Source organism: Lissotriton vulgaris, chromosome 10 (assembly GCF_964263255.1).
Source record: "Lissotriton vulgaris chromosome 10, aLisVul1.2, whole genome shotgun sequence".
Taxonomy (NCBI): Eukaryota; Metazoa; Chordata; class Amphibia; order Caudata; family Salamandridae; genus Lissotriton; species Lissotriton vulgaris.
Genome location: NC_141698.1, coordinates 795,303,687 through 795,325,900, shown reverse-complemented (window position 1 = coordinate 795,325,900; position 22,214 = coordinate 795,303,687). Strand labels below are relative to the sequence as shown.

Sequence of the window (22,214 nt, the reverse complement as noted above, 5' to 3'; positions counted from 1 at the left end):
ACCTAGGAATTACAGACAACCACACGCTGGCTCACTCGTGCGGACCGGAAGTCAAGAGCGACCCCGGCCCATTTATTTATGCTCTCTGGCCACGCCTGGCCAGAGAGTGTTACATTATGTAGTGGTTCTTCTGGGGCTCTGTCCAGAGGGGACAGAACACTAGACCGCTACATCCCATCCCAAGTTAGTCTGTTCAGAAAACACTAAAAGTTCCTAACATGCAAACCCTGCGAGTCTCTGACTAGGCCAGGGATTCGGGCTAAGATTATATGGATGCTGGCGGGATTCCCGTTCACGTCTGGGACTCAACGAGCCTCTGCCATTCGTGACACATTTGGGGCTGGGAGTTCTGGACAGCGATGGTATCTGAGGACTTGCAGCTGAGGTTTCACCAGAGTTGTCTTCTGTGATGTCTAGTTGTGGTTCCACACTCAACGCTTGTTCCGGGGCCTGCTGAGTCCTGTTTTGTGATGGGACTTTCTTAAATCATGATATGTTCTACGGTGATAGCCATTCCTTTGGTTGACCTCACGGTCCACAACCTTGGTTTATAGTATGTGCGGAATTTTCCTCCACCCCACTGGTTCCGTATTAGCACGGAGCAACCTGGAATCAAAACGCGGGTTCGCGCCCTTCTTCGACAACTTGCCTTGTCGTTGGTTATCTGTCTTCGTGCTTGGGAACTTGCTGGGTCGTAAGGTTCAGGAGTCCAGTTGTCAGCCATGGGTAGCATGTCGCGCCGAGGTCCTGTCAGCATGAGCGACCAGGGAGATCTTTGTGTCGTACAGTGCGGCGTGCTTCTATATTCTCTTAAAAACTGTTGAAGAGCTACTTCCGGATCCTTCTCCTCAGCTGTCGATATGCGCAGTATCTTATTGGTGGTGCGCAAAAATCGCTCGACCTCTCCATTAGCCTGTGGCCACTGCGGAGTAATTTGGTGATGCTTTATGCCCCGTCTTTTCAGAAAGTCTTTGAACACACTGCCTTGGAAAGGAGGTCCATTGTCTGTCTTGAGGACATGAGGCAGGCCAAATAGGGCGAATGATTTATCCAGACCAGGTTGTACGTTTACAAATGCTATAGATGGCAATACATCTACTATGGGATATTTGGTGGAACTGTCAATAAGGACCGCAGTTACTCTCCCGTCTGGAAAGCTTCCGAAATCAAGGCTTACCCACGACCATGGTGATGGTGCTGGATCTTTCCTGATCACTGGTGCTGGTGCTGCGGAGTTGCTAGTGAGTTGTCAGGCCCTGCAATTGTGCACAACGGTGTCTACGCTGTCTTTCAGATCCGGGAACCATACTTTTCCCTCATCCTTGACTTCATCCTCCTAGTGCCTTGATGACCCTCATGTGCGAGGACTGTAGCTTGTCCTTGTAGGCTTTGTGGTATCACGATCTGTGAGCCTCTCAGGATCACTCCATTCTCTGCGGCACGGAGTTCATCTCAAATTTTCCAAAATTTCCCTAGGCGGGTCCTGTCGTGTGCATTCCACCCTTGGCTATTTTTGAGAAAACCTTCCCAAGATCCGATTTTCAGAGCTTCGGCTACTTGCTTAAAAATCACATCCGTGTCCATGTGTGTTTTTATTTCGTCTATCGACAAAGCTCGCGGGCATGACCACTGGGAGATCATATTGACAAACTCTTCGGTCCTTGTCTCTTGATCATTGTCTGCTTCAGTTGTGAATGCCGGGTGGCGAGACAGGAAGTCAGCACGATTCTTTGCACCCGGTCGTTATATCAGTTCCATCTGGTAATGTTGCAGTTGGATGGCCCACCTTTCGATCCTGGGGGGTGGGTGAGGCGCTGTTCCTCTGAACAATGGCAGGAGAGGTTGGTGGTCTGTTATCACTCGAAATGGGTGACCGCTCACACATAGATGAAAGTGGTTGCATGCCCATTTAATGGGCAGTGCTTCTCACTCTATTTGCGAGTACCGGGCTTCTGTTGCTGTGAGTACTTTGCTTGTAAAGGCTAACAGGACCCGGGTCCCTGGTTCCGTCTCTTGGGTGAGCAAAGCTCCTAGGCCCACCGGGCTGGCGTCTACTAGCAACTCTGTGGGGCGAGTGGTGTCAAAGTATGCCATGATTGTGCTATCTAATCGAGCTGATTTTACTTGCTTGAAGCCTTTGTCTTCTTCGGGGGTCCACCTCTAGGGGTTTTCTTTCTTTGTGAGGTTTTGCAATGTTTCTGCTATGGTGGCCAGGTTTGGGATGAATCAGCCGCAGTATGTTGCCATCCCTAGAAAGCTTCTTACTTCAGACGCATTGGTTGGAGGAGGAGCAAGTTGAATTGCTTGGGATTTTCTAGGATCTACTTTGACACCTTCCGAACTAAATACGTATCCGATGAAATCAATCGTTTTGCAGAAGAATTGGCATTTTTCTTTGTGGAGGGTCACGCCATGTTCTGCCAGCCGCTGGAGAGTGGCTCGGAGTTGTTGGTGGTGGTCCTCAATTGTTTTGGAATGAATGAGAATATCGTCGCTTACGTTAAGGACGCCTTGGAGTCCTGACAAAATCTCTCACAGCGTTCTGAAATAACTCCGCTGCTGACGATATTCCAAAGTTCAGTCTTTTGTACCGACAGAGCCCAAGGTGAGTCGAAAATGTTGTAATGTATCTGCTCTCGTCTGCTAGTTTTAACTGGTGATAGCCCGCCTTTAGGTCCAACTTCGAGAACCATGTGAGACATTGAGATCAGCCAGAATGTCGTCAACCGTTGGTGTTCAGTGTCTCTCTCATTTCATGTCTTGATTGGGCATTCTCATATCGATGAAGATTTGAATCTTCCCTGGTTGCTTTGGTTTTTCAGCTATTACCATGGGGGATACCCACGGAGTGGGACATGTTACTTTTTCAATCACTCCTTGTTGTTCTAGCTTTAGGAGTTCTTACTCGACCAGTGGCCGGAGATGAAACTGGATTTGTCGGTGTCTTAGCACCCCAGGTTGTACTGCCTTGTCAATATGCAATTTTACTGGCGGTCTACTTATATTCGCTAGCCCTTTAAATAATTGTGGGAACACATCCAGAACGTCGTCAGTTTGGAGGAGCTTCACAGCGTTTGCAAAAGCAATCAAGTTAATGTCTTAGGCGGTATGACTCCCAACTAATATGTCTGCTTCTCTATCAACAACATGGACTGTTGTAGTTACTTCTTGGGTCTTCGATTTCACCTGGACTGTCATTTTCCCTTTTAGGGGAAGTGGTTTCTGACTTCCGTATGTTAGAATCCTAATCTTGGACGGGGTGAGTGGCGGTCTCGGGTTCAGGGTTTTGTAGTGTTCCAACCCCATTATGTTAACTGTAGCACCCGTGTCAATCAGGCCTGTTACTGGGGATCCGTCAATTTCAATGTTGCACTTAGGTTGCGGTCGTCATCTCCTTTTTAGGTCACCTGCAAACGACACAAAGTAGCAATCTTCGTCCTCTTCCATGGAAGAGTCCTCCAGGCGCTGGTCGTGGAGAGTGGAGGTCCTCACTGATCGCGACATTGTCGGTTCTTCTAGTGACAGATGCCTCACAGCTCCTGTTGGTGTCCTCCTCCCTGGGTTACCTCTACCTCGTGAGCCTCCTTGACACACGCTTGCGAAGTGGTTAGGGATGCCACATTTAGAGCACGTCTTTCCTCTTGCTGGGCAGCAATCTGGATGATGTTCTTCTCTCCCACAATATCCACACTGTTTCCATCGCGTTGTCCCAGTGGGCCACCTTCCTCACCCACAACGAGAAGGTGTGCGAATGGCGTCAACTCGCTCTATCTTGACACTAACTGTTTGATCAGTTTGTTGGTTGAGCGCGGTTTCCATTGCAGTTGCCTGGATATCCGATAATTCGTGTGAGATGCGTGGTTGTCGAAGTATGAGTGTCCGCAGTGTCTTGTTGCTGCAGCCTTGGATAAGTTGTGCCGTCACCTCTTTGGTCTGATCATCTTCCGTACATGTGCTTGCTAGTTCTCTGTGGCGTGCGTGATAGGTGCCCATTGACTCCCCCTCTCTTTGCCTAGCTTGTCTGAGTTTGAACCGCTCGTAATGAGGGTTAAGCTGGGAGTCGAAATGGGCGTTCAGAGCAGTAACTGCAGCGTCATAGTCAGGGGATGCACTGGTGTTCGGGAGATGTGCAAACAGTTTGTATATTTTGTCTCCAGCGAAATGCAATAGTAGTGATCTTTTCACTGCTTTGTCAGTTTCTCTTGTTGCCACAAAGTAATTGTCGAGGCGCCCACTTTCCATCTCGGTGATGCCGTGGCTGGGTCAATTAATTCGCCTAACGGCGGAAGTGCGTGAATCTGGGAGTGCACTGGAGGTGGTGGCGCAGGCAGAGCTGCAGGCTGTTGGATGGCTGGGGCCGCTGGGTTCGACATAGCGTACTTATCTTGTGGCTATGACCTTCTTGTTGGTGTTCCTGCTCTTTTTGGTCTTGTATTGGCTCTGTTGTCTTTGCCAAAGCTTGTTCGTTGTTCTTGCCAGTGCTTGTTGTTCGCTGTTTGTTGTTCTTGCCAATGCTTGCTGTCGGCTCAGGCACTGTTTCTATTGCACTTGCCAATATATATTTGTTGCCTGCTCAGGCACTGTTTCTATTGCACTCGCCAATGTTTGTTGGCATATAGTTCCTTTGATTTCAGCTATAGTGCTTAGATGAGCATGGGGCAGTTTGTGTGCTGTTTGCCGTTCCTTTTCTTGGCTGGGTACCGGTCTGCTAGCTGATTTGCACCCTTGCACGCTCCCTTCGTGCTTAATGAGGCTCTGCTTGGCCTCTGGTGTCTCTGCACATGCGCGCACTTCTTCCGGCGGTGCAGGATGCCTGGGCCTCGTCGCAGCGTTTTCCACCAGCATGTGCAGGCACTTCAGACACAAGACAGGTATTTTCGCGCTGGGTCACGTTGCGCGCTGCTCACCGGGTGTCCGCTGCTAGGCTCATTTATTCCCGGCTCCTGTTGCCGCTGTCGTTATTCAGCACAGCGCGTCTTCACCTTTCCTTCACTGAGCGTTCGCGGCCCCTCAGTGATGCGATCAGCCAGATCCCACCTTCGTCGCCAGTGTCGGGTCTAGAGGGGCTCATACATTATTAGTGCAGTATAGGAGACACACGCACCTAGGAATTACAGACAACCACACGCTGGTTCACTCGTGCGGACCGGATGCCACGAGCGACCCCGGCCCATTTATTTATGCTCTCTGGCCACACTTGGCCAGAGAGTGTTACATTGTGTTTTGGCTCTTCCAGGGCTCTGTCCAGAGGGGACAGAACACTAGACCGCTACAAAAGGGACGATCTTGATATATAAGAAAGAAGACTAAACCAAAACATCTAATCCAACCCGCAAATATCCTCCAGGAAACAGTTACAGTGCATTCGATGTTTGTTAATATACAAATGTGCTTCTTGAGAAAATGTACCTCCGTAAGCTTTAATGAGGCACCAGAAAACCTTAAGGCGTTCTGGTATGAGGTGGTTGCCTCTATAATTCAATTATGCAAAATGTGAGACACTTTGTCATGCCATGTTTTGTGTGTGTATATTTGATTTTAAAAGGATACTATCTGTCATATGCATGTTTTCTTTGTGGGGTGTAGGTTGAGTAAAACTGATTTCAGTTTCCTGATATTTGTCAATGATTTAGGACATATTTGTGACTATGCTGGAGTTTCAAAAGCTGGAAAAACTTCACTTCGGAGGAAATAAGGGCAATTTATTGAATCAGGAAATAAACCGGCTGAACGAAGAGTTCAGTGAAAGCTGTAAAGTATTTAAGGAAAGCGAGTATGATCCTTTGGATTACAACAACGAGGTAATATAGCATTTATTCACAAATATTACAAACTACCGTCCTTTTGTGTCAGATAAGGTACATCTTATGTTAAATGTCACTTTTTGTAATAATCAGCTATATAAAACGATCTTCTTTATTCGTGAAAACTTAATATTCTATTAATCTTATTACGACACAAGTACTTTATGCATGTCACTTTGCTTAAATTGCAATTATCGAAATAAATGTACTATTTTTTTTAATTTATTAGTAGTATTTATGGGGGATTCGTTTGTGCCTCACACTTCAGTCCTGCTCCTTACCAGTTGAACTGTTAATATTTTAAATATACATTTTTAAATATTTTAAAACAATCTCATGCAGTTATAAGGTTTTACATTTTTACACATTTTTGATAGGGCTGTCAGGGTTTTAGCGTTTAAGAATGAGTAATGTGTAGTATGTGAATTTTAGGGTCAGTCATGGGTTGTGTTTCGGAGTAGAGAGATTATAGAGATCAGAGATGAGTAGTATAAAATTACATTAAGTAAAACAGAATTAAATATAATTACATTATAAGTGAAATACATTTTTAATAATCGTTTAATAATTATTACTTTTTAAATTTAAAATTAGATCTATTACAATGATAAATAATGAATTGAAATAAATTGTGCATGTTTATATCTATTGTGTATGGACATAAACGTGTTTATGCTAAAAATTAAACATACTTCCTTATCTGTCTAGTCATGATGTAAAAGAAAGCAATACAAAGGTATTGACCATGATATAATGACTCCCAGTGTAACAGTGTGTAAAGTTACAACTGACTTTGTAAAAATATACTATATTTAATGTTAACTGGACATTCCTATTATAAAAGAAAATGAGATGATTTGATTCACTTAAAGAACTGAGTATTTAAATTTGTATCTGGTATCTATCAGCAATAATATTAGTAGTAGTATTACCAATTATGATGCAATTATTATTCATTGTATTAGTATAACTATAACATTTTTTTTATTTGTTTAGGATAGCCTTTTTGATTGCCCTCATTAACATTACTTTGTGCCCTTAATTTGGATGACGTCACCCTTTGAAGATATTGTAGGTGGGGCAGGGTTACTGCTCTCAGTGCTTTAGGGAGTAATTGCTATTTCAATTGAGCCTGCAGTACTCTGGCTGTGGATATGACCGTATTTGATTCTCCTACAGTTTCCATTCATCACTTACTATAATTGATGTTGGGTATAGTATTGTATCCACTTAACAATGCAGCACAGAAAAGAGTTACTTAATCTACATGACTTCTCACTCCACCTTCCAGCCAAGGGAGCACATACTTGAAGTGATAACACAAGACACCACTTCAGTCTACCCACTCACCAATTCAGCCAAGCAACAGAGAAATACCTCTGATGCTAACTCCATCCACCACCTCTCGAGGAGGTTACAGAAGAGATGCTCCAGGACATGCCATATTAACACTTTTCTCTTCCACTAACTTTTGATACATTAATTTCCATGTCTCGTCACAAGTGATATTTGACAAATTGTCTTGCCGTGCTACAAAATAGTTAACAGTAACAGAGTTATGGAGGAGGCTGATATGGAGCAGTAAAATGGTGATTTGAACTAAAGGTGTAACTGTAGGCTCATACACATGTTGACACAATGCATCTTAAATTCAAGCACTACTATTGAAATATCAAATGTAGTAATGCGCACCTTGCTTTGGACTGGTCATTCTCATAGCTTTTTTCAAATCATTGATGGTAAATATTATCATTTACCTCTAAAGCAAGTCCCAACTGGCTGCAATTCCATTCTACAAAGAAAAACAAAACAGAGGTGCAAAGGGAAGCCTTTTCTGGAAACTTCCAACATCAATGCCTTTTACCAAACCTAATGTCTTGCCATGACAAAAAGTAACACATTCTAAGCTGAAAGTGGCAATCGTGAAATAATTCGGAGCTGTTCAGCCCTCCAATGTATTCCAGATATATAGTTCCCAATTACAATAAATGATCAAGTTCAAGCATTGGGCATTCAATATTTTGTAGCTGTTGTCAAGGATTCAAGTTGTTTGACACAACGTTTGTGTTTAATGACCGGTTGACCTATTCAGCAACGGAAGCAGTCCATAGTAAGCTCCCCCGCCAGTATCTCGCGAAGGCGTCAGACACGCCAATCCGTTCGGAGCAGTTAAAAAAAAAAGAGAGAAATAACCCCTGCTCCGAACGGATTGGCATGTCAGATGCCTTCGCGTGATAAAACAATGGGGGATCCACAAAAGCCACACCGCCAGCAAATCTCCAGTCCATACACAACACCAACCAAGCACCATCTACGCACACTGCCAGGTACGGAGCATCCATGCACACTGCCAGCCAAGTGCCAACTATGCACACCACCAGCACACAGTCATCCAAGCGTCAGTCCACACACATCACCAGCCAAGAGCCATCCATATACACTCCCATCCAGGCCCCATTCACTCAAAACACCAGCACACCATCAGTCAAGTGTCAGTCCACGCACACCACCAGCCCAGCACCATCCACATATACCGCCACTCAAATGTCATCCATGCACACCTCCAGCCAAATGCCATCCATGCACACCACCATCCAGGCACACACAAGTTGAGTGTCATCCATGCACACCATCAGCATGCGGCCAGTCAAGTATTTTCCATGCACCCTGTCAGATAAGTGCCATGCAGCACACCTCCTGCCAAGCACCATCCCCACACACACCAAGAGCACACCACCAGCCAAGCGACAGTCCACGCACACCGCCAGCTATGCAACATCCATGTACATCAACAGCCATGCAATAGTCCAAGCACACCACCAGCAAAGCACCACCCATGCACATCACCTGCCAAGCAACAGTCCACACATATCACTAGCCAAGCGACAGTCCAAAAACACTGCCATTCAAGCTCAAGTCCACACACACCTACAGCAAAATGCCATTACAAACACAGCCAGCCCAATGCCAGTATATGCAGACCATCAGCCAAACTCAATTTCACACACACACAACGGGGGTGACCCTTGCCTAAGGGGACAATCCCTGACATGCCCATAAACATATCCCTGGTGCCTAGGGGGACTTTCTGCCCCCTCCCCCAGGGGAGCGGATTGGGGACTATTGTCCTGATATGTCATCTGGGGAGGCAGAAAGACTGTGCCCATTTGTTTTTGAGGGAGGTGGGGGCAATGGCATGCTCATTCTGAGCATAGTGGTGGGCTTTCTGCCACAGGGGGGCAGATCAGGGGTTCTTCCCCCCTGTGGGGCAGATAGCGCACTAGACACCAGGGAGTATAATATTTTAGCCAGAGTAGGTGTGTGGGCTGCGCAGAATGGCCATGCCAATGGCCCGACCCCTACTCTAACAAACAAGATATACTCATAGTCCTAGTGGGCTTTCGGCTCCCATCTGCCATCCAGGGGGCAGGAAGACTGTTCCCATTTGTTTTTGGGGCAGTGGGGGCATTGACATGCTCATTCTGGGTACTCCCCACCCATACACTATGAACAAAATAGTCCCTGGTGCCTATTGGGTTTTCTGCCACCTACGGGGAGCTGATCTGGGGTTATTGTTCTCATCTGCCCCCTGGGGGGGGGGGAAACAGAAAGACCTTTGCCATTGGTGTCTAGGGGTTGTGCCAATAGCATATCCATTTTGAGCACGCCCTCCACTACTCATTACCAAACAATAAATGATCCCTGGTGCCTAGGGGGCTTTCTGCCCCCTGGGGGGCAGACCAGGGGCTAGTGCCTCTTCTGCCCCCAAGGGGGGCAGAAAGACTAATCTGGCCAAAAAATACAAATATAAAAAATATGGGGGCAGCAAAAGCCCTTGCCCAAGGGCTTCTCCCCCCTCTCTGGTGCCTAGCAAACTGGATCCCTGCTTGGGAATCATCCTCCTGCAGCAATCGCAAGCAGGGATCGACAATGCAGGGATACCATTGGAAAGGGAAGGTTCTCCCCCTTTCCAATGATATCTCTGCTGTCTGTCTAGGTGCTTGGGGGCTTAGATAGCTCCACAAGCACCTAGACAGTGAATGTGAAATGAACCGATCGGCTCATTTCACTTTTGTTTTCAGTGAAATTAGGTCAGAGCGCCGGGTCCACTGATCGTCATTTCACTGAAAAACAAAAGAAATCCTTAGAAGCTAAGGCTGTCTTTGGCAAAATTAAATCCCTATGCTGGAAACAGCAGAGGGATTGCCTGTCGATGTACAGATGATGGAACAGTTACTTAATCAGCACAGGAGCGCCATGGCCGATGATGGAACCGGCACAGAAGCGGTTAATAAGTCATTCCCTTCTTCACCCAACAATTCTCACTTCCCAACAAGCTTGGACCATAACGCCTCATACCTTCTTTCATTGTTTCCCCTTTGACTCACTGACCACCTACCATTCCTCAATCTCTCCCTTCCTCTACCCAAACATCCTTTATTGAAACCTCTGTGTCCTCTTCACCGTCTTCTTTTGCCTGTACTCTCTTTACCCCCCGCCCAATAGGGGTGGAAATGCCTGCATCTGACTCCCCACCCCCAACAACCCCCTACACGCATGCAACCTGTCCTATTATGGCATTCCCTGTGCAAATCAATCCCCCCACCAAGTTTCAAAATTGTGTAGAGTGGGTAGATGCTCCTGCTTGTTCCCTCCCCACTAGCTAGTGGTGCTTTAGAGTCAGGAAGAGGCTGAACCCACCTCTTCCGACTCCATTAATACTTTCCCTAACACCCCCATTCCCCCCCATCCAGTGTCTGGCCTCTCACTTCCACAAAGTTTCCTGGGGAAGGACTGGGCTGCTCCAGTCACTTTCCCCAGGTCCAGTCACCGTAAAATAATCACGCTCCATACCACCATTGAGTGGAAAAGGCCATTTTATTAGGACAGGATTGCAAAACAGTTAATTAACCTTAAAACAACATTAACATTACATCAAGCATCTTTAATAAATTATTTCCTTCTTCACCCAATAATTCTCACTTTTCATCAAGCTTTCACCCCAACGCCCCATACCATGCTTAATTTTTTCTCATTTCGCTCAATGAGCTCTTTCCAATCCTCAATCTCTCTCTCACTTCCCCTACCAAAACATCCTCCAATTAAACCTCCTTGACCCGTTTTAAGAATCCTGCTCACAGTCTTCCTTTACCTGTCCTCCCTTCATGGCCCATATGAGGGGGGGTGAAGGGAGGATAGGCAGCTGACTCTTCACCCCCCAACTACCACGATCTCATTCCACAGCTTACTAATGACATCCCTTATCTCCATCATATAGTCAGCATTGCCAAGCTGAGAAAGGTGTTTCTGGACACCTAAAACACCTTCATCATTCTGTTGCGCTACCTCCAGGCCTTGCCAATGGTGGCATGTGTAATTGCAGCCCTCCACTGTCGCTGATGCACAAACTCTGTCCATACCAAGCATGTCCCTGAAAGATTCTATTTGATCAGTTGCAAGCCAGTCATAACTTTATTCGATTCAAAAAAAGAATCATAAAAGTATACAGTTTGACATACAAATTTACAAATGGTATTTCATATCCAAAGGTTCAAACACAAATACTAAACACAGTATGTCAAAAAGCACAATACCTATAAATATTATCTTCATATAAAATCAATCCAATAGCACCCAAACATAGAATTACATTTTATAAAAATCTCAGTTAATCCAGGCTTTCCTGAATAGTCAGGATCGAATGTCCCTCAAAAAGCAAATAGACAAATGTAAAGTGCATTCTGCCTTAACAAACTTCATCATCACATTATGTAGGTGGGTTATCCTCTCACACCAACTCGCCTGCGTTTAAAGGACAACTGCCGGGACTTAGTACATTATAGTTGGATGTATTCATATAGATCATCGATTCTATAAAATTTCAGTAACTTTCAATAACAAACTCAGTATATCCTAACAAAAACATAATATCAATAGCGATTCCTAATTGAAATTGTCAAACTAATAAAACTGAGCATAGAGCTACATATAACCGCAGTTTGAATGATCTTAAGTGCTCAAAACCTTCCTTAAAATTGCAAGGTCTAATTTCTCTTAAAAGGGGTTTAATAAAACAATCTCTCTGAGCTTTATAAAGTGTGCAAAAAAGCACAAAGTGCAATGTGCATTGTTGAGCTTCATTATCACATGGGCAAGGGGGTAGTCTCTCACACCAACCCCCTTGTTTCGGAAAAGCCACTAAAAAGTGCAGTGTATTCAACCGGAATCTAGTCAAATAAAAACGTCATTGCGTATGTGCAGTAAAAGATAAATACAATTGTTGCTGTGGTATAGCTGCTTGATATGATGAATGTTTTTCAAGTTTGGACAGGCCTAATATAGTGCAATATGCGTTCTTAATCACAATCTTTGTATCCAATTTAGTAGAATCTGGGTTATCAAAAAAGTCACCAAGACCAATTTTAAAAAAGGTTTCCTTTACATAACACAGCCATAGGATCTGCATGGCAATATCCAAATCTTTAAAAAAATCCAAAATCCAAAAAATCTTTAAAAATCTTTTTTGAAAACTGCAGATCTTCTAAGGACCATATTTTCCCCCATAGGAGCAATGAGGACACATGAATACTGTCGCTCACGAAGTCCAGACCTACCTCGGAGTGGCAAAAAATATTAGGTGAACTATTTGGAAATGATAAAAGACATTTTAAAAATTTGTTCTCCATGATTTATATTTGTGTACTTTTGTGGTATGCTCATACCCCTGCTCCATAAGTTGCAACAGGCAAGCATTTAGATTTATACAATGCCTTTAACTCAGCAATCGTTTTTTGTCCTAGTTGGCTTGCGAAACGGAAGAGGGCCTCTATCGATCTGGTTGTCTTTTGTACCTGTGTTGTTATTAGAGGGTCCCAATTCAAGGATTTATTAAAAACATTTCCCAAATAATTAAAATTTGGAACTTGTTCAATAACCAGATTATCCACAACAAATTTACGGGTTTTGGTCCTATTTGGACCACAGACCATTGTGAATGATTTTGTGAAGTTAACCTTTAGGTCTAAACCCAACACAAATTCATTAAAAGCATTCAAACATATTTGCATACTATTTGCAGTTAAAGTAATTAACACAGTAACATCTGCATAAGACAATAAACATATGTGTTTTCCATTTATTTTAGGAAAGTCCAAACCATTTTCCAACGAAACAAATTCTAAACCATTTGCGTAAACTAAAAACAAAAAAGGGGCCAAAATACAGCCCTGGCGGACACCTTCCGTTGATGGAATGGGCCCTGGCTTTTCACCCCTGGGCCATATCGAATAGCCACGGAGGTTGCAGCAGGTAAACTACGTAGCAAAGTGTCCAACGGTTCTTCAAAACCTATGGACTCCATTAGTAGCCACAGTTTCTTCCTGCACACAGTATCGAAAGCACTGGATAAGTCCATAAAGGCCAGGTGCATGGAAACACCCCTAGCCTTTATGTACTTACCCATAATCAGGGCCAAATTGAGACACTGCTCTGTTGTCCATCTGCCTTTTCTGAAACCATATTGTGAATCCACAATAAGTCCAGAGGAGTCTGCCCATGTCTCTAGTCGGGCCAATATTAGTATCCCCAATAGCTTACAGGAAGCGTCTATTAGGGAGATTGGCCTATAACAACAGGGGTCGCTTTTATTACCTTTTTTGAAAATTGGCACAACTACTGCCTCTTTCCAAAATGATGGAATGCGCACCACAATAATAGCCTTAAAAACATTAAGCAGCAGGGGTACCCAAACTACAAGATTACTTTGAAACAAATCCAAGCGTACAGCGTCAGGCCCTGGTGCCTTTAGTGGGATACCTCTTCTCAGGGCCTCCTCCACTACACCCAAGGAAAGCGACAGACTAAGCTGTTGTGCAGTCTCAATATTAAGATTGATTTAGTCCTCGCTTTCATTTATCAGGGTGATACCCTTTGGATTAAAAAACCTGGAGAAATGGGACTCCCAGTCCTCCCCGGTTATATGCATAATCATGGTCCTATTTTCGTTACTAAGGAAGGGTCGATTTATAACCTCCCAAATCAACCTACTATCCCTTAGATCAGAGGCTTTCTCAAGGTCTAGTTTTTTCAATTCCAGTTTCCTTTTTTCAATGGTCTCTTTATAGTTTCTTCTTGCTCTCTTGACCATTGCCTTATCCCGTGGGACTCTATGTAAAGCCTTTTTCAGTAGTGTTTGTGCTGCGGAACATTCAGCATCTAACCATTTGTTGTCTCGGGTGCCACCCTTCCCCGCAGGTTTAAATAAATACGTGGCCACACTCTCACAAAGAACTTCAAAATTCTGGACTATCAATTCCAGCTCATGGGTATTCGTTAGACAAGTAGCTACTTGTAATCGGTTAACCTTGAAGATAGTTTCCTCCAATTTTTTAGGATTAACCTTATCCCATTTTAGCCTAAAACCTTGATTCTGACTATATGTCCTAGGTTGTTCAGAAAACTGTTCCCTGTCAGCCACAGTACTCAACAATAGGACTAGTGGATTATGGTTGCTAGTAGGATTTACTTCTACTCTAAAGTTGTCAATAAGATGAGCATACCTATTAGAAACTAGCACAAAATCGATTACACTCATTTGTCCCCCAATCCCTTGAAAGGTTGGATTTGGTACAGTTAAAGTGCTAGTTGGCACATCTAGTATGCAGAGATCATTTACCACAATAATATTGTTCAATGCATCGCCTCTCACAGTGTTGTCACAGTGCTGAGTCTCTAAATCTCCTTTTTTTGAGACCCGTAATGTTGACAGGAGAAAGTTGTTTTTTCCCTGACCATTATCCTCTATCATCTTCAGATATTGTATGTTTAGACTTGTATGGGAGTGAATGTTTTTGTATGATTGGAGTGGCTGTGTCGGTATGCAATCAGGAGGACGTTGAGTAATGTTATTGTATATGTATTTCTTTTTTAGGATCTTGTTCTACAATCATCCTGGTTAAAAAAGAAATGTACCAATGATTAAATGTATTGTATAAAAAATGAACTCTTAAAGTGCAAAAAGTAACTTTCTAACTATAAAAAATGATATGTTATAAAACAAAAAAAATAATATATTAAAATTTTGATATACAAATAATTTTTGTGGTCACTGGTATATCTAAAATACTGTTGGTCAATGAGGGAAATATTGTGATATTTATTTGTCTGGTTTAGTACTCACCCGAGCACTGAACTTCTCAACCTAGCTGAGCCACACATAGCCCCCAAAATGCATGTGCTCCTTCGCAATGATTTCCATATACTTGAAAAGTGCAATAGCCCTGTCTGCATGTTTGTTGCAAAAGCCCAGGTGTAAATTAAAAAGGCAGATGACAATTTCCCATAATAAGGGGGACCCTAGGTCTCCTTGTCGGTTCCCACTCTTCTTCCTTGGGCCCTTCCTTATACTGAGTAATAACTTGAAAACATTCACATACTCCTATTTCCATATCTTGTTGTTCACTTTATCAGATATGTGGGAACCCAGGGGCATTGCTAAACCCATTAAAGCAAGTGTTCTCTTATATGTCAAGTCATCCTCTGTATCTTCACCCTTTGTGTCGTCTGTCCCTCTCCTGCCATCTGGCTGAACCACTTTACCTTCATTGACCTTGTCACACACCACCTCCTTGGGTGTATCCCACACTCTCTGCATGTCTTTCAATTTTACCTCCACTCCTTCAATGACTTCCTTCCTGACCCCCACTGACTTACATGTCTTTGCTCCAGTCCCTCTTTCCTTCGTGTCCCTCAATGACCATCAATCTTTATTACCTGAAGGTAATTTGCCAACATCCCGTCTGTCCTTGCGACGTCCATCGGATGCCTGGGTCTGCTTTCGAGCTGTTCACCCATGTCCTGACTTGATCTCTGAAAGACACCAACTGCACTTTTTCTTGCCTCGCGTCTCCCTATTTTTCGTGTCTCTGGTACCCCTACTTCATCACGCAGCTCAGCTTCCTCCCAATCATGCTTCATCATAATCCAAATCCAACTCATCCTCTCCTGTGCCCTCTTCACACACTGCCCAACATGCAACTGTGACTCTCTTTCAGGCATGTCTCTCTTGAACATAGAGTATTGCTCCAGGTCATTGCCACTTGACCAAGACCGTGGCATAGGGACAGCCACCGCAGACCCCCCTACCTCTTCAGGTCAACATTCAGGAGCGATTGTGCGCACAGTCCCCATCACTGACTGCTAGCCTACCTGCCGGCATTACCGCTTTGTCACCCATCAGGCTGCACCAACCTGGTCTAGGGCCACCTCCCTGGCCATACATAGGCTCTCCTATTTCTCTTCTATGAGCTGGAGCTGTTCCATTCTATATGCTTCCTGGTCCACCCCTTGCCATCTCTAAGCCCAGTTGGCCTCCACCCTATGTCCTCACCCACCTCAGGTATCGGCACGTGCCTGGGCTCTCCAAGCTTCTTCTTTTTGCTGACTGGGCCTGCTTCTGGTTTTTTCCTCCAGGGGCTGGCCTTACCATTAGGTCCAAGGGCAAATCACCCTCTGTAGGCCTCTGCGCATCCTGGCTGACCTATGGCTCAACGTGTGTAGACGTGTGGCCACTCCCTCTGGGCCCCTCATTGCCGTCCGGGCCCTGTAATGGCCTTGTGCCTTTCCTACAGTCTAATGTAGTGGGGAGGTTGTGCCAACTCTCCGGTGCTCTGCCTCCTCCCAGTGCATGTGGTTTGCCTCTATCGCCCCCCACTCCCCTTTTCCTTAACATGCATCTTCCCCTGCAGGGGAGAACAAGCCACTATAGTGTCTGCCACACTGTCCGACGCTGAGCACGTCAGGGGGCTCATTCCCATCCAGACCTAGTCGAGGACACCAGGACTGAGTTGGTCTGCCTGCCCAGCCGTGCCAAGAATGTGCAATACATTTTCACCACCTCATTCTGGGCCTCACCTCGGCTGATCCTGTTCTGGCCTCCTGCTTGTTCCCTCCCCACTAGCCAGTGGTGCTTAGGAGTCAGTAAGGGCATGAATCCACCTCTCCTGCCTCCTTTGAATCATTTGTTAACACCTGTCTTTTCCCCTGTCCTACTTATCCCATGTCTGGCCTTTCAATTCCACATAGTTTCCTAGGGGAAGACTAGGCTGCACCTTCCGCATTCCCCAGGTCCCTCCAGTGGCAATTTGATTTGGAGCATAAACATCTGTAACTCTAGCGGTTTAATTGCAATATTGGTGTTAATGTAAAACAGTGAAAAGTTTGCAATGGTATAGCCTAAAATAGTCTGGAAGGCAACTATTCCTCACTACTCCACTGAAAATTGAAGCGATCAACTATCCAGTCTCCACAAATATTTTCACTTTTATCGTAGGTGAGGACGCCCCATAGCACCACAGAAAAGTGACAAGTAACATTTGTAAAAGGAATTGACCAACTAGTACAGAAGTGAAGTGCGAAACGTAACACACCAATACTGTCACTATACCCTCCAGATTCCCACCACAATCTTTTTTTCCAGACTTCTCTTGATTGGACCTTAACAAGTCTAGCAATAACAAGTCTTCAGTTTCCCTGGTGGACCTTGCATCAGTGAATGTTCCCAACTGTTGCCACTGATCACGTGAATCTCATGAACTCACTCTTATGCAATTAATTTATTGTCTCCCTAACTACATTCACTATGCATCTTCCTTGACACACGTACATGCTTTTTGCAGTGCAGGAGTAATTGTCATTTCTTGACTCCTCAACAAACTATGAAAAGATATGGTATACCATGACATACTGCACTGAGAATACATGGGAATCATGGGAACTGCCTCAGAATTGATCATGCCAGTGCTTTAAGATCATAACCAATACATTATAATTGGTACTTGTACTTTCTCCACGAAAATGGTGTCTTTTGGCTCATTATATGACTTGTTAAATTCACTCATTCCCACAGGCAATCCATGAATGCCATATACATTATAAGATCTGTTCTGACTTCCCCGAAATCAATTTCAGCTTAGAAAACAAACCTGGGAGGAAGATTAACATTACAAAAGCCATATATACGATTCAATTATGTCGTTAGAAGGATTGCTTCTGCCTTTACAGCGCCCAAATTGAGGTTTGGCAATGTGCCATGCCATGGAAATTAACGTTCCATGCATGTTAAAATATTCTCTACCGATACAGAAACTACACTGCAACTATGGATGAACTTGCTCATGAATTGAGCACATTAAAGCAAAAGTCACTGATTGTTGCCCAGGTACAACTTTTAAACTCCAGAATAACTTACTATGAATTCCTTCAAATTGCCCAAGTTGTGACTTACCTATGTGTATGGTAATGTTTGAGTTACTGAGTTATTAACTGTAAAGTATAAAACATTCTTACGCGAAACTGCTTGGAGCCTCCAATTGTGGACAATCTACTACCATGAAGCCATTTGCAAATGTGAAAATATGCATATACTACTTTGGTTCTAATTTCTTTTGGGACAGTTAAACTCAAAATATTATCCTTATTTGAAATGGGAAAAAATGTGTATAGCATATAAATGCCAATATCCTACCTGCATAAGGAGTGTGATGGGGGTTACCTGACTTTAACATTGTCACTTAGCTACCCTCGAGGCTAGACAGATGAATCAGGAAGAAAACAAGATCATGCAACTGATATTTCAGGAACAATCTGTAAAAACAAGATTCCTAATTTTCACCATGCAAAGCGCTATAACACTGTGAGCCAAACGTAACCATCCTCGCAGTTACATTTGTAAGGAGCATTTCTAAAGAATTGAACTTTACTGACCACATCACGAAACGTTAATGCATTTTGTCATCAAAACATTGGGTGGTGGAAATGGATCGGATAGCTTTGCAAGTTTGCTAGAAATATAACCCATTTTCAATTTTTTGAATTTTTAGAACTATGCTTTTGTCTTCTCTGACACATAAGTAAGGTCTAAAAAATGAGGCATTATCTATTTCTCATATAAACCAGTCTAGGTTTATTATGGGAAGCTACTGGACCTGGCCAAGGACAACTTGCAAGTCAAATGTAACAAATGTCCAAGAGAATAGACTCCACCAATAACAGTGGTCAACATGTCAACTATCTCAGCTGTTTCATGCGTGCCCTGGGGCCAGCTAACCTATCTTGATTTAGCTTGCACTGTTCCTCCCCTAAGTGGACTTAAGAACCACCAGACAAGCCCTTCTCTTCTCTCAGCTAGAGGGTGTCAATGTCCCTTTCACTGGTGTTCCTGATTCCGCCTTAGCCTAAATCAAGACCTTGCTTGATGCTGCCGCAAATGATTCAAGAACTACATCCGTAGCTCTCCCCACCTCTTCTTCCTGCACTTCACCTCTCTGGGAATGCATGTTCTCAAAACTTTTAACCCTGTTCACCAGTGGTACAACATTTTAATTCCTTCATGCATCTGATTTTCTCTCATTTTTTTATGAATCAAATCTAATTATGCAACAAGGCACTCTGACGTGACTTTAATAAAATATAGCAACATTAATGAAATAAAGAAAAAGTTATCAATTATGCTATTTCCTCAGATTTATTTCTCCCCTATATGTATTCGTTTTTTCGAAACAGTAACATAATTCACTATTCTTTGTGTCATTTCCACTAACTTTTAAGTGCCTCCCTTATCCATGCTTCTTTTTACAATCCATAAAAATGTCAAAGGTTACAGACGTTTTTGTCAGCTGGGATGTGTAATGTGCACCTAGCATAATATGCTTATCATATGACACGATTTGACTACATTTCTCTTTTCATGGCAGGGAAAAGCTTTTTCGCGAATTGTGGCTGTGTTTCTGAAAACTGAGATCGGCTGACAGAAATGAGACACGATATTGCATGCATTTTGTGTTGATGCATTTAACACAAATTTTTATTAGACAATCACATGTCCTTGAAGTATTTTGGAGTACCCAAAGGCTGTAATATTTATGCGAAGGGGACGCTTTATTTGTTTTGACGCTGAAAGAGCTGGTGCGCTTTCCTCTAGATCAAAAAACGAGAGGGGAAGCAGGGAGTGAGGTAGGGAACTGTCTTATGAACTCAAAATGGTAGACTAGCCTTCCAATACTTATTGTTTTTTGTTGCTGTTGTTTTTGTATAGCCGTAACATATGATAGTATATTATTCCTGATAACAGCACGAGTAAGATACCTTGGAATTTGAGTGGGTAACATATTTCAGGGTATATTGCTCATGCTGTCACAATTCACAACTGTACTTTTGCCATGTATCACTTTTTACGGTCTAAATTCTCAAACTCATAAACCTAATGACATAGCGTTACTTAACAAACAGGAAAACCTATATATTATCGACCACTCCAGGAAAAAAATAAAAAATACTGTTCGCAAAATAATTGATGTAAATGGGGTTATGTTCTCAACGTATTGGGGAATACCTGGTTTGTGTGGTCTATTTTGAAAGCTGGTATTTGATACTCTTGAAAGTTATTTGTTTGAAAAATATTCAGATCACTCTAGTAACTACTTTGTACTTTTAACACGTATGAGTTAGGTCTCCGTTACACAAAACATATTAATAAAAATTTGGAAAAAAAAGGTACTTAAAAATCCTCCTTATATAATAAGTCTGAATGTCCAGAACACAGCATATCTTTCTGATTTGACTGGAGTGATGACAAATAATTTATTTGACTATCCCAAGCAGAAAAGGAGAGATAATGATGGTGATGTCTGACATTGAAGAATGGGTTGGAGTACCAATAACTAATGAAATTAAAACGGGCCCTGCAGCAAGGTTTGCAACCCTGCATTTCAGGCTTAAAGCAATCGATCATCAAAGAGTAACTTTGACAGCTAGCTGTACATTGCCCATAGTTTAAGACTGCGGTCCATGGTGACTTTTCCGTCCCATTCCCCTGGCTCAGCCAAAAAAACAGGCAAGAATTTAGTAATATCTGATTTCAGAGCAGCAGCACCGCAGGCTGCAAGGAACAGCCAAGGATCCAGCGGCTGGCACTCACTGAGGCCTTGGATTGATTGTATGTGCATAGGAATGAAGTAAGGGAGCCACATTTTGAAGGGAGTAGTTTTACTGGCTAGTTCGTTTTGCGTTTCATTGCCTTGTTGTCTGGTTTAACAATATTGAAATATTAAACATTCAAACACTTGATTGAATTTCTTCACTGTCACCAGTTGGTGGGTCTTCTTTCATTTGATGCTTTTCAATGGCTTTTATCACACATTCCTTCTCCTATCATATCTTCTTGTATTCTGGACACAGTATTATTTTAAATCAAAATACTTCTCCAAGTTGTTTTTTTTATTTAGCATGTTTACTCTGGGGGCCAGATCACAAACATTTTTGACTGGCGCCATTTCATTTACTTAGTGTTCGGTTAGGCCATTATTTGCTTCACACACATATTACTGCTGTATTATAAGAAAGGGATTCTGGAGTTGGTAATGTGTAAGAAGAACGTTTGTACTTATTTGATTTGTGGAATTATGTCGAGGATGTTAGACTGCAGTAAAAGGTTGTTTGTCACAGAGACGTTTGTGACGTGCTGCTTTTTGCTGGAAAGGTCGCATTATTTACTGGCATATCAAAAGTAAGCAACTGAACATTACACAATAGCAGGTACAAAGCAACATAACCGAATTAAAACAACATGGTATATCAAAACAAAATACTCAAAAGTGCACAACCGCAGTACACAACAAAATAACATTGCAGTAATGCAGCAAGAAAACATAGCTGGATATAAAAAAAAGCCCACATCAACATCACAACAAAATTCCACACAGCAATCGTGCACAAACGTTCTTACCTCATTTTACCACCTCAAAAATCCTGTTTCATAACAGTATCTTAAATGTTGTTTGGAGCACAACCTGCTTTGTCTTGCTACGAAGAACATGAAATAGTGCCAGGCAAAATTGTTTTGTAATCTGTCCCGACTTCTTAAAGTATCACGTCCAGCTCTCAGTTTATGTGAGAGGGCCCAGGGTCTTCTCTCCTAGTCTGGAAATCTTGAAGAGCACGATTGTCGATTTTGGCCGTGAAAGTCATTTTGTCATCAGTAGAATCACAAGAGTAGAACACATTTTAGTAGAATGAATGCTTGCTGTTCAATGATGTTCTTTGTAAATACATAATTGTGAAGTTGATTATCTTTCACCAACCCTCATAGATGTTTTTAGGGGAATGTGCTTCGGATGCTGATCCTGCGTTGACAATGTTGCCGTACTGTTTGTGAGAATGCACGCACATTTGTTAAATGCACCCTGAATTTTGACCAGGACCTTTCGTTGGATAGGAAAGGAAAGGACAGGAGAAGAGAGAGGATTTCTAAAGTGGGTGTGCCAGGCCTAATAAATGGGGAATAGAATAATAGGCTGACACATTCATAAATATTGCTTTACTGTGTAGAACAATGCTGAAATCCACAACCAACAA

The 22,214-nt window shown here is 43.1% G+C and overlaps 1 protein-coding gene across 1 annotated transcript in view; it reads left to right on the top strand.

Moving 5' to 3' along the window:
- The window catches only part of DNAH11 (dynein axonemal heavy chain 11), a 3,435,931-nt gene that overhangs the window by 558,158 nt on the left and 2,855,559 nt on the right, over positions 1-22,214 (top strand). Inside the window, exon 8 of the mRNA XM_086939827.1 lies at positions 5,634-5,801. Coding sequence (XP_086795953.1) covers positions 5,634-5,801 — 168 coding nt within the window. The remainder of the gene's footprint in view (positions 1-5,633; positions 5,802-22,214) is intronic.